Source organism: Giraffa tippelskirchi, chromosome 9, assembly GCF_054371585.1.
Source record: "Giraffa tippelskirchi isolate mGirTip1 chromosome 9, T2T-mGirTip1v1.2.pri, whole genome shotgun sequence".
Classification (NCBI taxonomy): domain Eukaryota; kingdom Metazoa; phylum Chordata; class Mammalia; order Artiodactyla; family Giraffidae; genus Giraffa; species Giraffa tippelskirchi.
Genome location: NC_137283.1, coordinates 106084252 through 106098630, shown reverse-complemented (window position 1 = coordinate 106098630; position 14379 = coordinate 106084252). Strand labels below are relative to the sequence as shown.

Sequence of the window (14379 nt, the reverse complement as noted above, 5' to 3'; positions counted from 1 at the left end):
GCATGGGGAAAGGAGAAGGAATGATCTTGAAAACTAATTCTGAGGTTAAATGGATAGGAGAGACTAATGCATGGACTAGGGAAGAGAAAAAGGTAGGACTCAGAACTTAAATTGTTTAAGTTAGGGAGGCTGGGGAAATGTGTAAGTAATAGTTCAAGGAAACAGAGAAAGATAAAAAATGTTTGTGACAAGAATATAATGGATCTGGTTTTACTTGTTTAATAGCACTTTACATGACTTACGTGTTTGCCACCTGAGGAAGTAAATATTAAGAATGAAAAAATAAAGACGATAAACCTCTTTGAGACTATGCATCTGTATTTAATTCAGTTTTATATTCAGCACCTAGCACTGTATTTTACAGAGTTAATATTTAAGTACTGACCAGGCTAAGAGTTTTATGTGCTTTATCACACTTAATTCTAATACCTATTACCCATTTTACAGATGAGGAAAGTAAAGTTTAGAGAGATAAGTAACTTGCTTGAGACAAAGACAAAAAGACAGAGATGGCTGACTCCCAAGCCTACCCTCTTAGCAAAGCCTGTGTTAAGTAGGTACTCAACAAATGAGGTTTAAGAAGGAAATAACCTTTTAGGGAGTTGTTTGGAGTAATACATAAACAACATTACAGAATTGAAATGCTAATATTTAATTCTTCTTCTTCTCTTTCTAGTAGCCATGTGATGTAGAGTAAGAACCAGAAGTTAATTTTATTTTCTTTACTGCACTTAACAACTAGTATAATTCATGTTATGGACATTTAAGAAAGTTACTACACTTGCAAATGACTGACAAGATTCTCAATGTTGGCAGGTAATCCTATTGCTAGGAATATACCTAAGAAGAAGAACACAAGCCTACAAAGCCCAGGGACATTATTGGATATGCACTGGCCCATAAAATGGTATTTGATTAAAACTCTTACATGTTCCTTTTGCTAAGCTGCTTGCAGTGTGAGCACGGCAAGTACCTGACATGTTGACAAGCTATGTGAGAAGATAAAAGATAGGACTGACAATGGTAAGACTCAAATGGATGGGAATCCATCCAGTCACCAGTGCTATAAATAGTAAAAATACATTCCTCTTTTTTCCTCCCTAGAGTGGTGGGGATTAGCACATAATTTTTTTTTTTTTTTTTGATGCTCTGACATCTAATTTTGTTTCTTTGAAAATTTTTCTGGTGTGCTAATTTTCTTTCTTAAAAGATTCTTTTTAATTGAAGGATAATTGGTTTACAATATTGTGTTAGTTTCTGCCATACATCAACATGAATCAGCCATAGGTATACATATGTCCCATATCTCTTGAACCTTCCTCCCACCTCATCATACCCTTCTAGGTTCTAATTTTCAAAATGGTTTGTGTTAACCCATTTAGGATTCAATCAGATGTTGAGTCAGTAAAATATCATCAGTGATCTTTAGTATCATCTCACTTTTACAGGAAAAAGTTCTCCAAAGCAAAACAGAAAGCGTTGAATGTAACAACATGCTCAAGGACAGCTTTTATCCATACATCAGAATCCAAAGAGTATTTTCCAGCCTGCTTTTAGGCATTTAAAAACCTAAACCTAGCAACAGGCAGAAGTTTTAAGTTTCTAGAAAAGTGAAACACATGGCTACTAAGAGTTATACTCTTGAGAAAATGCAAAAGAGATTCACTTAATTGTTTTATTTTTAAATTAAAATAGCTTTGGTAAAACATCTTTTTCATAAATTTTGACAAGATTCTACTATCAAACATCAAAGCCAACATCAAATGGTCAAAAGAGATTTTTAAGAAATTATGTACACAAAAGGGTATGTGCCAGATAGTCCTAGATTTATGAACAGATTATAATCCAAAGTTTTTGGAAATATGGATGTGTTTAGAACTCAGAAAACATTTTCTAAAAAAAGAAAAAAAAAGTAAAAAGGTATTGAAATGGTGGTTCCTAGGGTAGAACTCTATTTAATCAATGATACAATTTAGCTTTATAGTTAAGTTATTATTTCATCACCACAGAAAAATGCTAAAATCTAACTGGAAAAAACTAGAAGCTAAGCTAGTATTTGTCTTTCACTGGCCCCTCAATCCTGAGAATAGAATATTCTTTTTTTATCCCTAATCTGATAGAAATGATGATGGTGATTGGAGAGGAGAGCAAAATCCTTTCCAGAATAACTTTTCTTTCAAGGGCCACAGGAAGGGACTCACTTTCTCTTTTTTACCTTCACCTACATTACTCAGCAATAGCACAAAAGGACTGGAACAAAAGCTGGAAAAATCAGAAAATAAAAACAATACCTCTTTATTATATTTGCAATTTCTTGAAAAAGTGCCTTCTCATCAGCAGCATAGGTAACTTCTAGTCTTGTGATTCCAGATCTAATAAGTAATGGGGTCTGATATCTGATATCTAAGAAATAAACAAAATGTTTACTATATATAATTGTGTTAAGTAATATTATCTAACTTTTGAGTAAAATTACACAAGTAGAATACTTTAAAATAAGACAGCTTCCCCAAAGTAAACACATAATTGTTTCCTGAAAATTTTCTTAAAGGTTTTCTAGTACAATATACAACTGAAAATTCAAATTTTATATTTTCAGCTATTATCCTGAAAAGTCTACATTCACAAAATTCCCTAGATAACATGTCACCCAAAAAGAAATTTTATTACTTTATTTCTTTTTATAGGAAGAGCTTTGCTTAGTAGTTGTTTACAAGCACCTCTCCATGGGGGGAAAAAAAAGCCCTGATTTGTACTGCTTGCTTATTTTTTAAGACATGAGAAATTCTGCCCATGGCTAAATTCAAACTACCAATGTGATATCAACTACTTCAAAAAATTCATGAAAACTTAGCAACTGGCTCATGACCTGGTACTCAAGCATATCACTGATTAAACTGCAAATTTCTGAACAGTTTTGTTCTGTTAAACCTTCCTCCTCAATTGACTGAATTCAGATATTACTATTTAAAATTGCCAAAGAACACTTGGTATTTTATAAAATGCCTTATGTGGTATCCTATATGAAGAGCCTCTGAACTTAAAGTATATGTATTTATGAAGAAATATCAACAAAATTGGAATATACCTTAAGTATTTTGCAAACCATTAACTTACAGTAGTAACTTTTAAATTAAAAAAAAATTTTTTTTGGCCACACTGCATGGCGTGTGGGATCTCAGTTCCTTGACCAGGGATTGAACCTGTACTCCCTGCACTGGAAGGGTGGAGTCTTAATCACTGGACCACCAGGAAAGTCCATAACTTAATTTCTTAAAGCAAAGAAAAACTCTGTATTAGCAGCAAAATACCAGCATGTATATATAAGGAAGACTGTCCACTCAACCTATAGATACACAATCATTTGAATTCAACATTAACAATTAGTATTTCATATAATATTTAGATCAAATTAGATATGCTAATTGGAAATTTTATTAAGCTCTTTATATTGTACTGCTTCTGACTTCTAACAATAATTCAAGAATAATGAATCTAAGACAAAATTATATACAACACTTCCTACTCCCACCTCAGCAAACATTTAGAAAAGTTTTTTTTTAAGGCTTGCAAAACTTTATTACCAAACTTTTATAAGCACAACGTAAGAAATGAAAATTAAATGCCAGTCTTCTTCATGAACATAGGTGCATGCATCCTAACATAACAGTGGCAAACTGAATATAGCAATAGCTAAAACAATATACATCAAAGCCAAGGTGAATGTATCCTAGTATTGAAAGTTCTGTTTAACACTAGGGAATCGGTTATTTCAATCTGATACAATAACAGATTATAAGATGTGCATGATAGGAAACTCATGGATGCATAATCAACAAAATAGTACTATTTGAGGGAACTCCTAACCATAGGTAGACAGGAGTTCTTTATGCTTATTTGGTTTAAATCTTGAGCACAGAAACTGCCCCAATAAAAGGTTCTTCCTAGGGTGAAAGTGAAAGTGTCAGTCCTTCAGTCATATCCAACTGTTTGGGACCCCTTGGACTATAGCCTGCCAAGCTCCTTGGTCCATGGAATTCTCCAGGCAAGAATACTGGCGTGCATAGGCATTCCCTTCTCCAGGGGATCTTCCTGACCCAGGGATCAAACCCAGATCTCCTGCACTGCAGGCAGATTCTTTACTGTCTGAGACACCAGAGAAGCCTACATACTTCCTAGGGTATGTAGGTATAAAATTAATAAAAATGACCAATACCTTGACTAGACACTGTCTTGTCTTTATCAATCACAATTACACCTGTGAGTTCTGTTTTGTCTGTATCCGGTAGTGGAGTGTCAGATGAGATGCAGTAGAACAGAGCACAGATTGGGTCAAATTCAGGATCTGGTTGTAAGTCTCGTCTAGTTCGAGCATGTAATTCCACACTGATTAGGGTAAGATTTTGTATCTATAAAAGGAAATAAATACCATGGTTTTAAGCATTTTTTTGAGAAAAGTTGAAAGTAGTATGTTTCACTAAGGCTCTGAGGAAATACACGTGTAAAATTACAGAAAAATGGCTATATAGGACACATTCATAATTTAACATTCCACAAATTAAAACTAGGTTTTTAGTTCTAAGATCAGATTAAATCAATTCATGTTTTTCTTTTAAAAACTCTCTCTCTAGAGAACATGCAGTGCCTCTCAATTTTCTCAATTTCTATTTGAGAAAGAATGCCTAGGCCAAAAGGTTGTACATTCAAACCAAAGTCTGTTACTTTTTACTTTCTATCCAGTTAACTATTGTTCTACCTGTACTTTAAACTCAAAAGAGTTCTATTTTTTAGTTTGAAACTCCTACTTATTAATTCTCTGAAAGTTACTTAGACTTTCATATATAATAAGCAATTTTTAGAATAGTTTTTCCTAAAAAAAAAATCATAAGAATTGTAAGATGTCAACTATACAACAGCCAGGTTTTTGACAATGCACATTTTCTCTTTGACATGTAATCCAAAAAACGTAATATTTTTGCTTTTTACACTTAATTCCCTATGCTAATAAAAATTCTTAACAGTAATCCTTACTTAGTTCTCTAAGACAGAGTTAAGAATAAACTCTGAATAAGAAAAAAAGATATAGATTGGATTCATGATTACAGCTGGAATTATAGCCATTACTGTACCAGTGATATACATATATCTGGCAATGGAAAATAGGAGACTACTGTTACAATACTGCAATTATTCAGGTCACCTTAGTTTAATAAAGGATCTATAGTTTGTATTTATCGTGCATGCTATCTGTTAAAGAAATATAAATGCAGAAATTCTCCTTAGTGATGGGAGTAGAATTTAGTAGATATCTCTGGAGGACAACTAAATAATATCAATCAAAATTTTATAAGGACAGAATTAGTGGTTACCACTGGGAAGAGAAGGGGGAAGGTCAAGATGGGATAGAGGATTAAGAGATACAAAATACTATGTATAAAATAAACAAGCAACAAGGATATATTGTACAGCACAAGGAAATATAGTGATTATTTTATAATTTTAAATGGAGTATCATCTATAAGAATACTGAATCACTCTATACCTGAAACATATAATATTGTACATCAACTATTTCAATTAAAAACAAGACATGCCCTTCAATCTAGCATTCCTACTCTTGAGAATGTATCCTGTAGATATACTATGTATGTAGGCAAAATACATGCACAAAGATGTTTACTAAGATGATACTATTTTCAGTTTTTCTAAGTTATAAAGAGCTAAAAACCTAAATCTCTATCAGTTTGGAACTGGTCACTGCCAATAAATTAGGTGGCATACATAAATGCTACACAGAATGAATGCTCTGTAACCTTTAACATTTTGAAAAGAATGAGCCAGATCTATATGTCCTAATATGGAAAGATCACCATAATACAGTGATAAATGGAATAAATGAGTGTAATATGCTTCCACATATATAAAAAATGTTAAGCACATGCATAGAAAATGTCTGCAAAGAGACAAAAAACACAAAACTGTTTATTGTTTTTGGGGAAGGGAACTCAGGTGGGAGAGAAGTTTACTTTTCAATGTAAATATTTTTGTCTTGAACTTTTTTACCATGTACATGTAATAGTGCATGCATTCATCAGTAAATTTGTTATTAAGTACTTTTTAAAATATAAAGAACATTAATTATGCATGTATAAGGCATATGGAATAAAACAAATCTCCAAAAATTGTGAAATGGAAACCTCCCTAAACCTAAACAAAACAAAAAAAATCAGTTTAATTAGAAAAGAAGGAACATGTGGACAAACTATGGAGAAGACTGAAGACAATTTTGGGTCAAAAGAGTTCTGGAGGTTGATTTATTTATACACTAGGCCAAATTTCACACTCCAATTTTGCCTTTTCATTCCTCAATATAAAATGCATTATAGTTCTTAGGGGTATTTTTTTAAGCCAACATATGGAATGATGAGACAGAGATTTACTGAGTGGGATCAGTAAAGAAGGGGTAAGGAAAGGGAATACAAACCTCTTTTTCTGCATTGAGTACTTTATATGTAGAAAAGAGAGAGAGAGATTAGCCCAGGGTAATGAAAAACAGGAAAAATGCTTGGGGCACAATTTCCTAGTAAAAGGAATCGAGTACAGCAGAGTTTTTTTTGGTGCATTCCCTATCTGACCACCAGGTGGCTATCTGGACTGTGCCTTGAGATGCAGAAAGCGTGTGTGGAAGCTATGAACAACTTGCCAGACCTTCAAAAAGATTTTAACTTCAAGAAGGCCCAAGATTCTGAAATAGGATTACATAGAATAAATAAAACAACAGTATAAGAAGGAAAATATGTTTTTCAGATAATAACAGAAAAAATCAAATACGACACGTCTTTTTTTAAGATCTATCAGATTTGCTTTAATAAATGTTTTTTACAAAGTATTTTCTTTAATTTTTGAATTTTGGGTGTGTACTTTATAAGATAAACATTCCTGAGCATGTTACTTAATTTATCTGAGCTTCAGGGGATAGTATAGGACCAGATATAAAACAGGAACTAAATGAATGCTGCTGAATGAAGAAATGTGCAAATAAACTATTAGGGAGACTATGTTCTGATCTAATTCTAAAAAAGTAAAAATCTTAGATCAAAGTTAGGGTAAAAATGAGGACAACATTTAAATTTTTCTTAGTCAACTCATCTAATTCTCAGAAGACAGAACCTACCGGAGACCAAAAACCCAACCAAAAGAATCACATTCTCTGCTATAAGGGCAAAGACATAAAACAACTGTATAAACCAACACTGACCAAAAGAAACATGAAAGTCACATTCATAATATAAAATTTTCCAGTACTCACATTAAAAAAGGTAAGAATAGCTTAAATTAATTTTAAAATATTTTCACTTAATATATCAAAACTACCCACTGAACATGTAATCAATATAAAATATTACTAATAAGGTATTTCATATTCTTTTTTCCTATTAAGTCTTTGAAATCAGTATGCATTTTACATTTATGGCACATCTCAGTGAGGCTGCAAAAGCTGTAATGGAAATAAATTACTTAAAATTAAATGAAATCTAAAATTTCATTCCTAGATATGTAAGCCAAACTTAAAATTCTCAATAACCATGCTGCTAGTAGCTACCATTCCGACAGCACACATTTAAACAATGAAAATATATTCTAATTTCACCTCCTTGCCAATCAGATATGTTCTGAGTTGTGTCTTCTTTACAGAAATATTTACAGTAAACACAGATAAATTAACAGTGAATACAGATAATTTTACAGTGAACCATTCATACATATTCTCCAGTAAGAATGTACATTGTTTTCAAGATAGCTTCCTAGTCTTTGCATATGGTTTGTGCTGTGAAGATAACTGGGTTATAAAGATTACGTGAACAAATGAATTATACAAGCAATAATCCATTAAGTCAACCAAACAGAAAATACAAGTAGGTATCACATTTGGGATGTGATATAACATGGTAATATAACAATCCCAGAGTAATATACAGAGTTTCAAATAGCTGAGAAACGTTTTCTAAATTTTAGCTTCTTTTTAAAAATTTCAGGTATAAGATTTGAGAAAATTGTGAAATCACAAAGCAGTCTCAATAACTGATGACTACTTTAAAGGTTTCTGTTTTATACAAATACATAAAATAGTAAGGATAATAAGAACAAGATAAAGACGAATAGGTATAGAATTCAATGTATTCCTCTCTGTAAAAAATTTCTGTACTTGTACCATAGAATAAAACATAACAGTTAAAGTGTGTATGTGTCCTTACTGTTGCAGTTTTACCTCGTGTAAAGCTTTCGCCTCCTGTAAGTTTTGTATGCTGACTTTGAAACCGTAAGTATTGTTTAAGGACGGTCCATCAATCTGAGAAGTTTCTTTCTTTGGGGTATTTACTGCTGCAAATTGATTCTATTGAAAAAAAAACACAGAGCCAGAAAACAGTAATGAGCAATTATTTCCTTTCTTTTGATTACTTATTTCTGCTTAGATAACTTTATGCATTTAGTAATACATGATAAACTAGTACCATCTCCTTAAGTAAAAGAAGAAACTTAAGTATTTTATTTGCATTTTTTTCAGGCTAGTAACTCAAGATACCAGAATTGGGTATGTGTACAAATATCTGATATAATGTGTAAGTCAACCATATATTGATTCTTGAGTTTACAAACCCCCAATATTGAAAATAATAGAGTAGAGAGTTGCCATTTGTACCACATAGACATTTATCTTGACCTCTCTTGGAAATATGACAAGCAAGCAAGCAAGCAATATATTTGCAAGTAGTCTGGCTAAAATGTATAAAAGATTTAAAATTGTGGGTTTGTATTTTACCCTAATACAACATGTATCTGAAAGATAAACTAAAGCATAATTTTCAAGGGGCTAGAAAGAATAGAATCTATCTTTTTAAAAAATAAAAAAAATATATATTCTGATTTCCAAATCCATTAACCATTTTCCTGAAAGTGTTGATTTATGTTCCTAGTACACTCATACTTGTTTTTAATATATATATGACTTTTAATTCAATACTGATTTAAAAATGATAGTTTTAAAAAGCATTTGTAATCTCAAAATAGAAATACTAAAATATATTTTATGTAGTTAATGCTATTTACAAGAAGTGGCCAATACAGAAGTGATCTCTATCATATATTTCTAAGGATACATGTCTAATGCATACTTTTTTCACATAACCATGTATTTCCAGTTAAGTATTACAACAACTTTTAGTATTTGAATAAAGACATTTATGATTTTTCAGAGTTTTGGTAATAAATAATGTTGCTTTCTTTGATACTTAGTAAAATGAACTGAAAAATCAATAATGCTATATTTGAGAAAAAAGTAATAAACCAAGAAAAAGGATATATTTTTGGTGGGATCAAAAATCACTTACTTGAGCTCTGCTGTCATTGGATTGTTCTGATTTTGCCAGTAATCAGTTAATGTATTTGTATCCTCATAATCCACATTTTGGCTATCATATTCACTTTCTCTGTAATATTTGTATTTACATATAAGAATCTTTTAGATCCCAACAACAAAAAAAAATTTTTTTAATTAGGCAATTTCTTGTTGTCTCAAAGACATGTAAATAAATGATGCAAAAATATAATAAAATTATTAAAAAATTGAGACACAAAGTTATCAATTATCTAACTGAAATCCAAGAATAAGAATGGATCTTCCACTGATTTTTAAATATGTTTAGCATAGTTACCTTTGCTTGTGTTAAGAGTACTCTTCTAAGAGCGTCAGTATTACTTCCTTTCTTATGACTCAATTTCTGGGTTTTTGGTTCTGCAGAAAGAAATTTTACATTTAACATACAAATCAACATTGCCTGCTTCTGTGTGGTTTTCTTTTAATTTTTATTGTTTCAACTCTTAGGTACCATTCATGAGTATTGTTCTATAAATTCTTCACAAAGATTTCACAACTTAAAATGAAACTGGTTCAAACCTGTGATTCCCACACTAAAATAACTTTTAATATTTGTACTATTAAATAAAAACATTTAGATTTTGGTTGTTGAATTTTATACCTCAGTTATTACCCTAGGGAATCATTTAATCCATTTATTCACTGATTTATCAAGTATTTATGAAGATGAAGAAAAAATAATCTTGTACCCTTGTGAGGTCTAGAGAGAGAATCAGACATTGATCAAATACATATAGAAAAGTAAAATGATAACTGGGGTAAGTACAACAAAGCAGAAGATAATTGAGAAATTTTATCTAGTCAGGGGATTAGGAGGGCTTTTTTGAGCTAAAATCTAAAGAAAGACTAGAAATTAACTAGGAAAAGAGTTGGCACTTTCCCTGATTACCAAACAAAAAAACTGGAAATTGTTAAGGGTGAATAAGAAGGCTAGGGTAGAAGCCCAGGTGCGAGATGAGGGCTTGGTAGTACCAGAGACAGAGGTAGAGAGTTTTGGGTAATTTAGGAAACAAAGAAGTGTGAAAACCACAGGATGGGCAGTGAGGGAATCAGGTGATGTTATAAATAAGACCACTATTTCTAACCTGCGTTAACTCAGTGACAAGAGGAACTGGTGGTACTGTTCATTCCAGTAAGGAATAGTTTTCAATGTGTGGGCATGTATGTATGTGTGGAAAGCATGCTAGGTGATTGGTAGTGAATGGATGCAATGAGATCATAAACTAAGTTTAAAAAATACTGACCTTGTGGTGCTTTTGAGCATTCAAGTAGAAATGCCAAAGGTAGCTGGATATAGTGTTCTGAAGCTTAAAAGAGAATTCTGAATTGGAAATTTAAATTTGTGAATTATCAATTCTGTGGGCAGGAACTAGCTCACTGAGGGTGAGAACACAGAGTAAAGAAAGCTTAAGGCTAAAATAATAAACTACAATATTTAGGTAATAACTGAGAATGTGAGATAAACTTCAAAGGAAAGCAAGTAGGAAGAAACAAAGGGAGAAGCAGCTCTAAGAAGGAAGGTGTGGTCATAAGAACGATGGCTGCTTGGAGGGCATGTGACAGAAAGACTGAAAAATATCTACTGGCTTTAGCTACATGAAGATTATAGAGAATCTTCACAAGATTCATACTGGTGAATTGATGGGGGCAGAATCCAGTTTAGAGTGGGCTGACAAATGAGTAGGATGTAAAGCAATAGAGCTGTCAAATTAGAGAGATCTTTTAAGAAATTTAGCTTTACATGAGAGGAAAAAGAGTAGAGGCTGAAAGATGGAAGGTCAAGACAGGTATTTGGTTTTCTATTTTACAGGGTGGGAAATATCTGGATGTATCAAAGCCAGTAGGAAAAATTAAGTTGAGAAGAAGATAAAGGTTTCTGAGAGGCCTCTTACATTTTACCCAGAAAGGATGGAAACAGATGTGAGTATATTTTGCAGCACAAAGATAAAAAAGTTATCATGTGAGGATATCTAAGACATGATAAAATAACAATAACCTCTCATTAGCTGAGCTAAAATTACATTTAAAAAGCTCTGATTTTCATTACATAGTCAATGTTGCTTTCATTTCTGGTATCTGAAGAGCTCTATGGTGACTTTCTGTTATTTGTAAACTTACCTGTTGACAAAGGGCTAAGGCCAGTTGCCTCAGGAAGCCTTTCCAGGAGTTTTCTCTGTATGATTGGTGTACTATGAAGGCAAAGTGATTCACATATCTCAGTTCTTGTCCTAACATTAATTGGGGATATCACTAGAGGCTCCTGGGGCTCAGTGCAGGGGCTCTTCTGTACACCATCTTTTACAGGCTTTAATAAGGTCTCAGTACTCAGAGAATGTAGGTCCTCTACTGGTGATGAGGGTCTGTCAACTCCATTTAATGTTTTGGAATCTGGGGATGTTGCCTGTTGCCAAGGGGGAATTGCTGGAGAATCAGGAGAGCTATAACTAATATAATAGTCATCATCATCATCCTGATCTTTCTCCACATCATCTGCAGAAGCAACTAGTGGCAGCGTCTGACTTTCACTTACAGTCTGATGGCATTCTGTGGTTGGCACTTGTAAAGCAATCTGAGAATTGTCAACATCTTCCTTGGTATGTGCTGTAGTGGGGAGTATATGCAGAGTTGTATCCATTTTTGGAGGCGCTACAGGTCTGTCATCTGGATTAACTGAAGAGCTGAAGTCTTCAGCAGATTTTACAACTCCAGTTGGCTCCGTTTTAGACAGTTTCTTGGAACGTTCATATTCTTCTTTGGCTTGAAGCCATGCCTGAACCAGCTGTCGACTTGGGGCACATTTGCAAGGCATGATCACAATTTTTTTATCTTCAGCCATTTTACGGTTATTACTTGATCCTTTATTGACAACTGCTTGGCCATTGCGAGGGGGTGACCCAGGTCTTGGATTCTGAGTCATTGCTGAGAAGGCAGTTTTCCATAGACGAAGTCCTTCCAAAGAAAAGTCTCCCTCAAACTCAGCCAGATCATTTGGAAGTCGAGTTTCTACCATGAGAAGCCGTCCGCCGATCTCCCTATAAACAACATATTTTAGAACAACTGTTTCATCTCAAAGAAAAATTACCAAAATATTTAGCTCCTTAACTTAGAGATTTTTAAAAGTTCTTTTTGGAGTTTTAAAAATGCCTCTTTCTTTCTTCTGTTTTCACATCCTATGCCCCAACCTCCACAAACATATATTTTATGCAAGTACATTCTATCTTTAGCCTCAATATGCTTTTTCTAACAGGTATATCACTACTAAATTAACTTCCTTTGGAAGGTATCATCAAAACCAGGGAAAGCAAGTGTCCAATGAAACCTTCTTTTCAAGGAGATGGTATAGACACATCCGATTCCTTTCCTCTATTCATCTTAAATAACTTTCCAAATAAATACGCTGGAAGAATTTATCATCAGAGACTGTACCCCGGATTTTATATATAACCTCTTTATACATTCTCTACTCTCTATGCAGCAGTCTAGCAAAGCCTGTCAGTTCAAACAAGTCTTTATACCCTGCCAAATTCCCTCAAACATTACAAAAATCACACACAATTGATGTAAACTACCGTAATTCTTTCTCCTCTTTACATGAAAAAGGTTAATACTAACATAAGAACTTAGCAGTTGGCAGTGTGCACATAGGTTAAATGGTACTAATGTATGTGAAGAATAGCATTGAAACATGTATATTAACATATGTGAAACAGAACACCATTCCATGTTTGATGCATGAGACAAATGCTCAGGACTGGGGCAATGGGATGACCCAGAGGGATGGGATGGGGAGGGAGGTGGGAGGGGGGTCCAGGAAGGGGAACACATGTAAACCCATGGCTGATTCATGTCAATGTATGGCAAAAACCACTACAATATTGTAAAGTAATTAGCCCCCAACTAAAACAAATACATTTATTAAAAAAAAAAAAAGGAAACCTGGCTTAGTTTCTAATAGTTACTGTAAGTATTAAGCTAAATTTCATTCTCTAACATATCCACAGGTCATGTATTTATGCCTTCTGCAGCAACATAATATTACTCTTTTTCTTCTTCATGGTATCTCTTTCATGAGTATGAAGATCATTCTTAGTTTCTTCAATTACTTCTTGTAGGGCATGATTTCCCAAATGACCTGGTCACTTTCTAGATAAAACTCAGTGACCTGAATCCTTATTTTTGATTGGAGCTGCAGGAACAGCACCAGAGTTACCACATTTCCTTTCCCCCTATATATGGAAAGATACTAGCTCCTACTGCTGCTGCTGCTGCTGCTGCTGCTAAGTCGCTTCAGTCGTGTCCGACTCTGTGCGACCCCATAGATGGCAGCCCACCAGGCTCCGCCGTCCCTGGGATTCTCCAGGCAAGAACACTGAAGTGGGTTGCCATTTCATTCTCCAATTCATGAAAGTGAAAAGTGAAAGTGAAGTCGCTCAGTCGTGTCCGACTCTTTGCGACCCCATGGACTGCAGCCTACCAGGCTCCTCTGTCCATGGAATTCTCCAGGCAAAAGTACTGGAGTGGGTTGCCTAGTTAACTCCATAATCAGGACTAGCACCTTCCCTGCACCTACCTTGCAGCTTTATGAAAAATTAGGAGAATTATTGTTATTGAAGGAAATAAGTACACATATGTGACTATACCCAACTCTAATATTAATAATACAAAGATCATAATGAAGTAAAAGATAAGCAAAAATTGCTGAGGTGTGGTAAGTTCAGCTTTCTTGAATATTGTCAGCAGCATGCTAACTGCTACAACTCATGCTGTAATATATATCAAGAGCTTTAAATTTTTCAGTCATCCTATTTTGAGAGTTTTAAGTAAAGACTCCAAAATACAAGAAATGCTTTATGAAGAAGGTATCACATAATTCTCTATAGTAGCCAAACAGAGAACAACCTTTCTATCTAGTAATATGCACGTGATAGAATATTATGCAGCCA

The 14379-nt window shown here is 33.7% G+C and overlaps 1 protein-coding gene across 2 annotated transcripts in view; it reads right to left on the bottom strand.

The window, feature by feature from the left end:
• Nucleotides 1–14379, bottom strand: part of REV3L (REV3 like, DNA directed polymerase zeta catalytic subunit) — a 176311-nt gene that overhangs the window by 56076 nt on the left and 105856 nt on the right. For both annotated transcript variants that reach the window (XM_081530576.1, XM_081530577.1), the window contains exons 14-18: nt 11555–12468; nt 9714–9793; nt 8270–8395; nt 4217–4409; nt 2292–2403 (exon numbers count right to left, since the gene is read on the bottom strand). In XM_081530576.1, the coding sequence (XP_081386702.1) occupies nt 2292–2403; nt 4217–4409; nt 8270–8395; nt 9714–9793; nt 11555–12468 (1425 nt within the window). The remainder of the gene's footprint in view (nt 1–2291; nt 2404–4216; nt 4410–8269; nt 8396–9713; nt 9794–11554; nt 12469–14379) is intronic.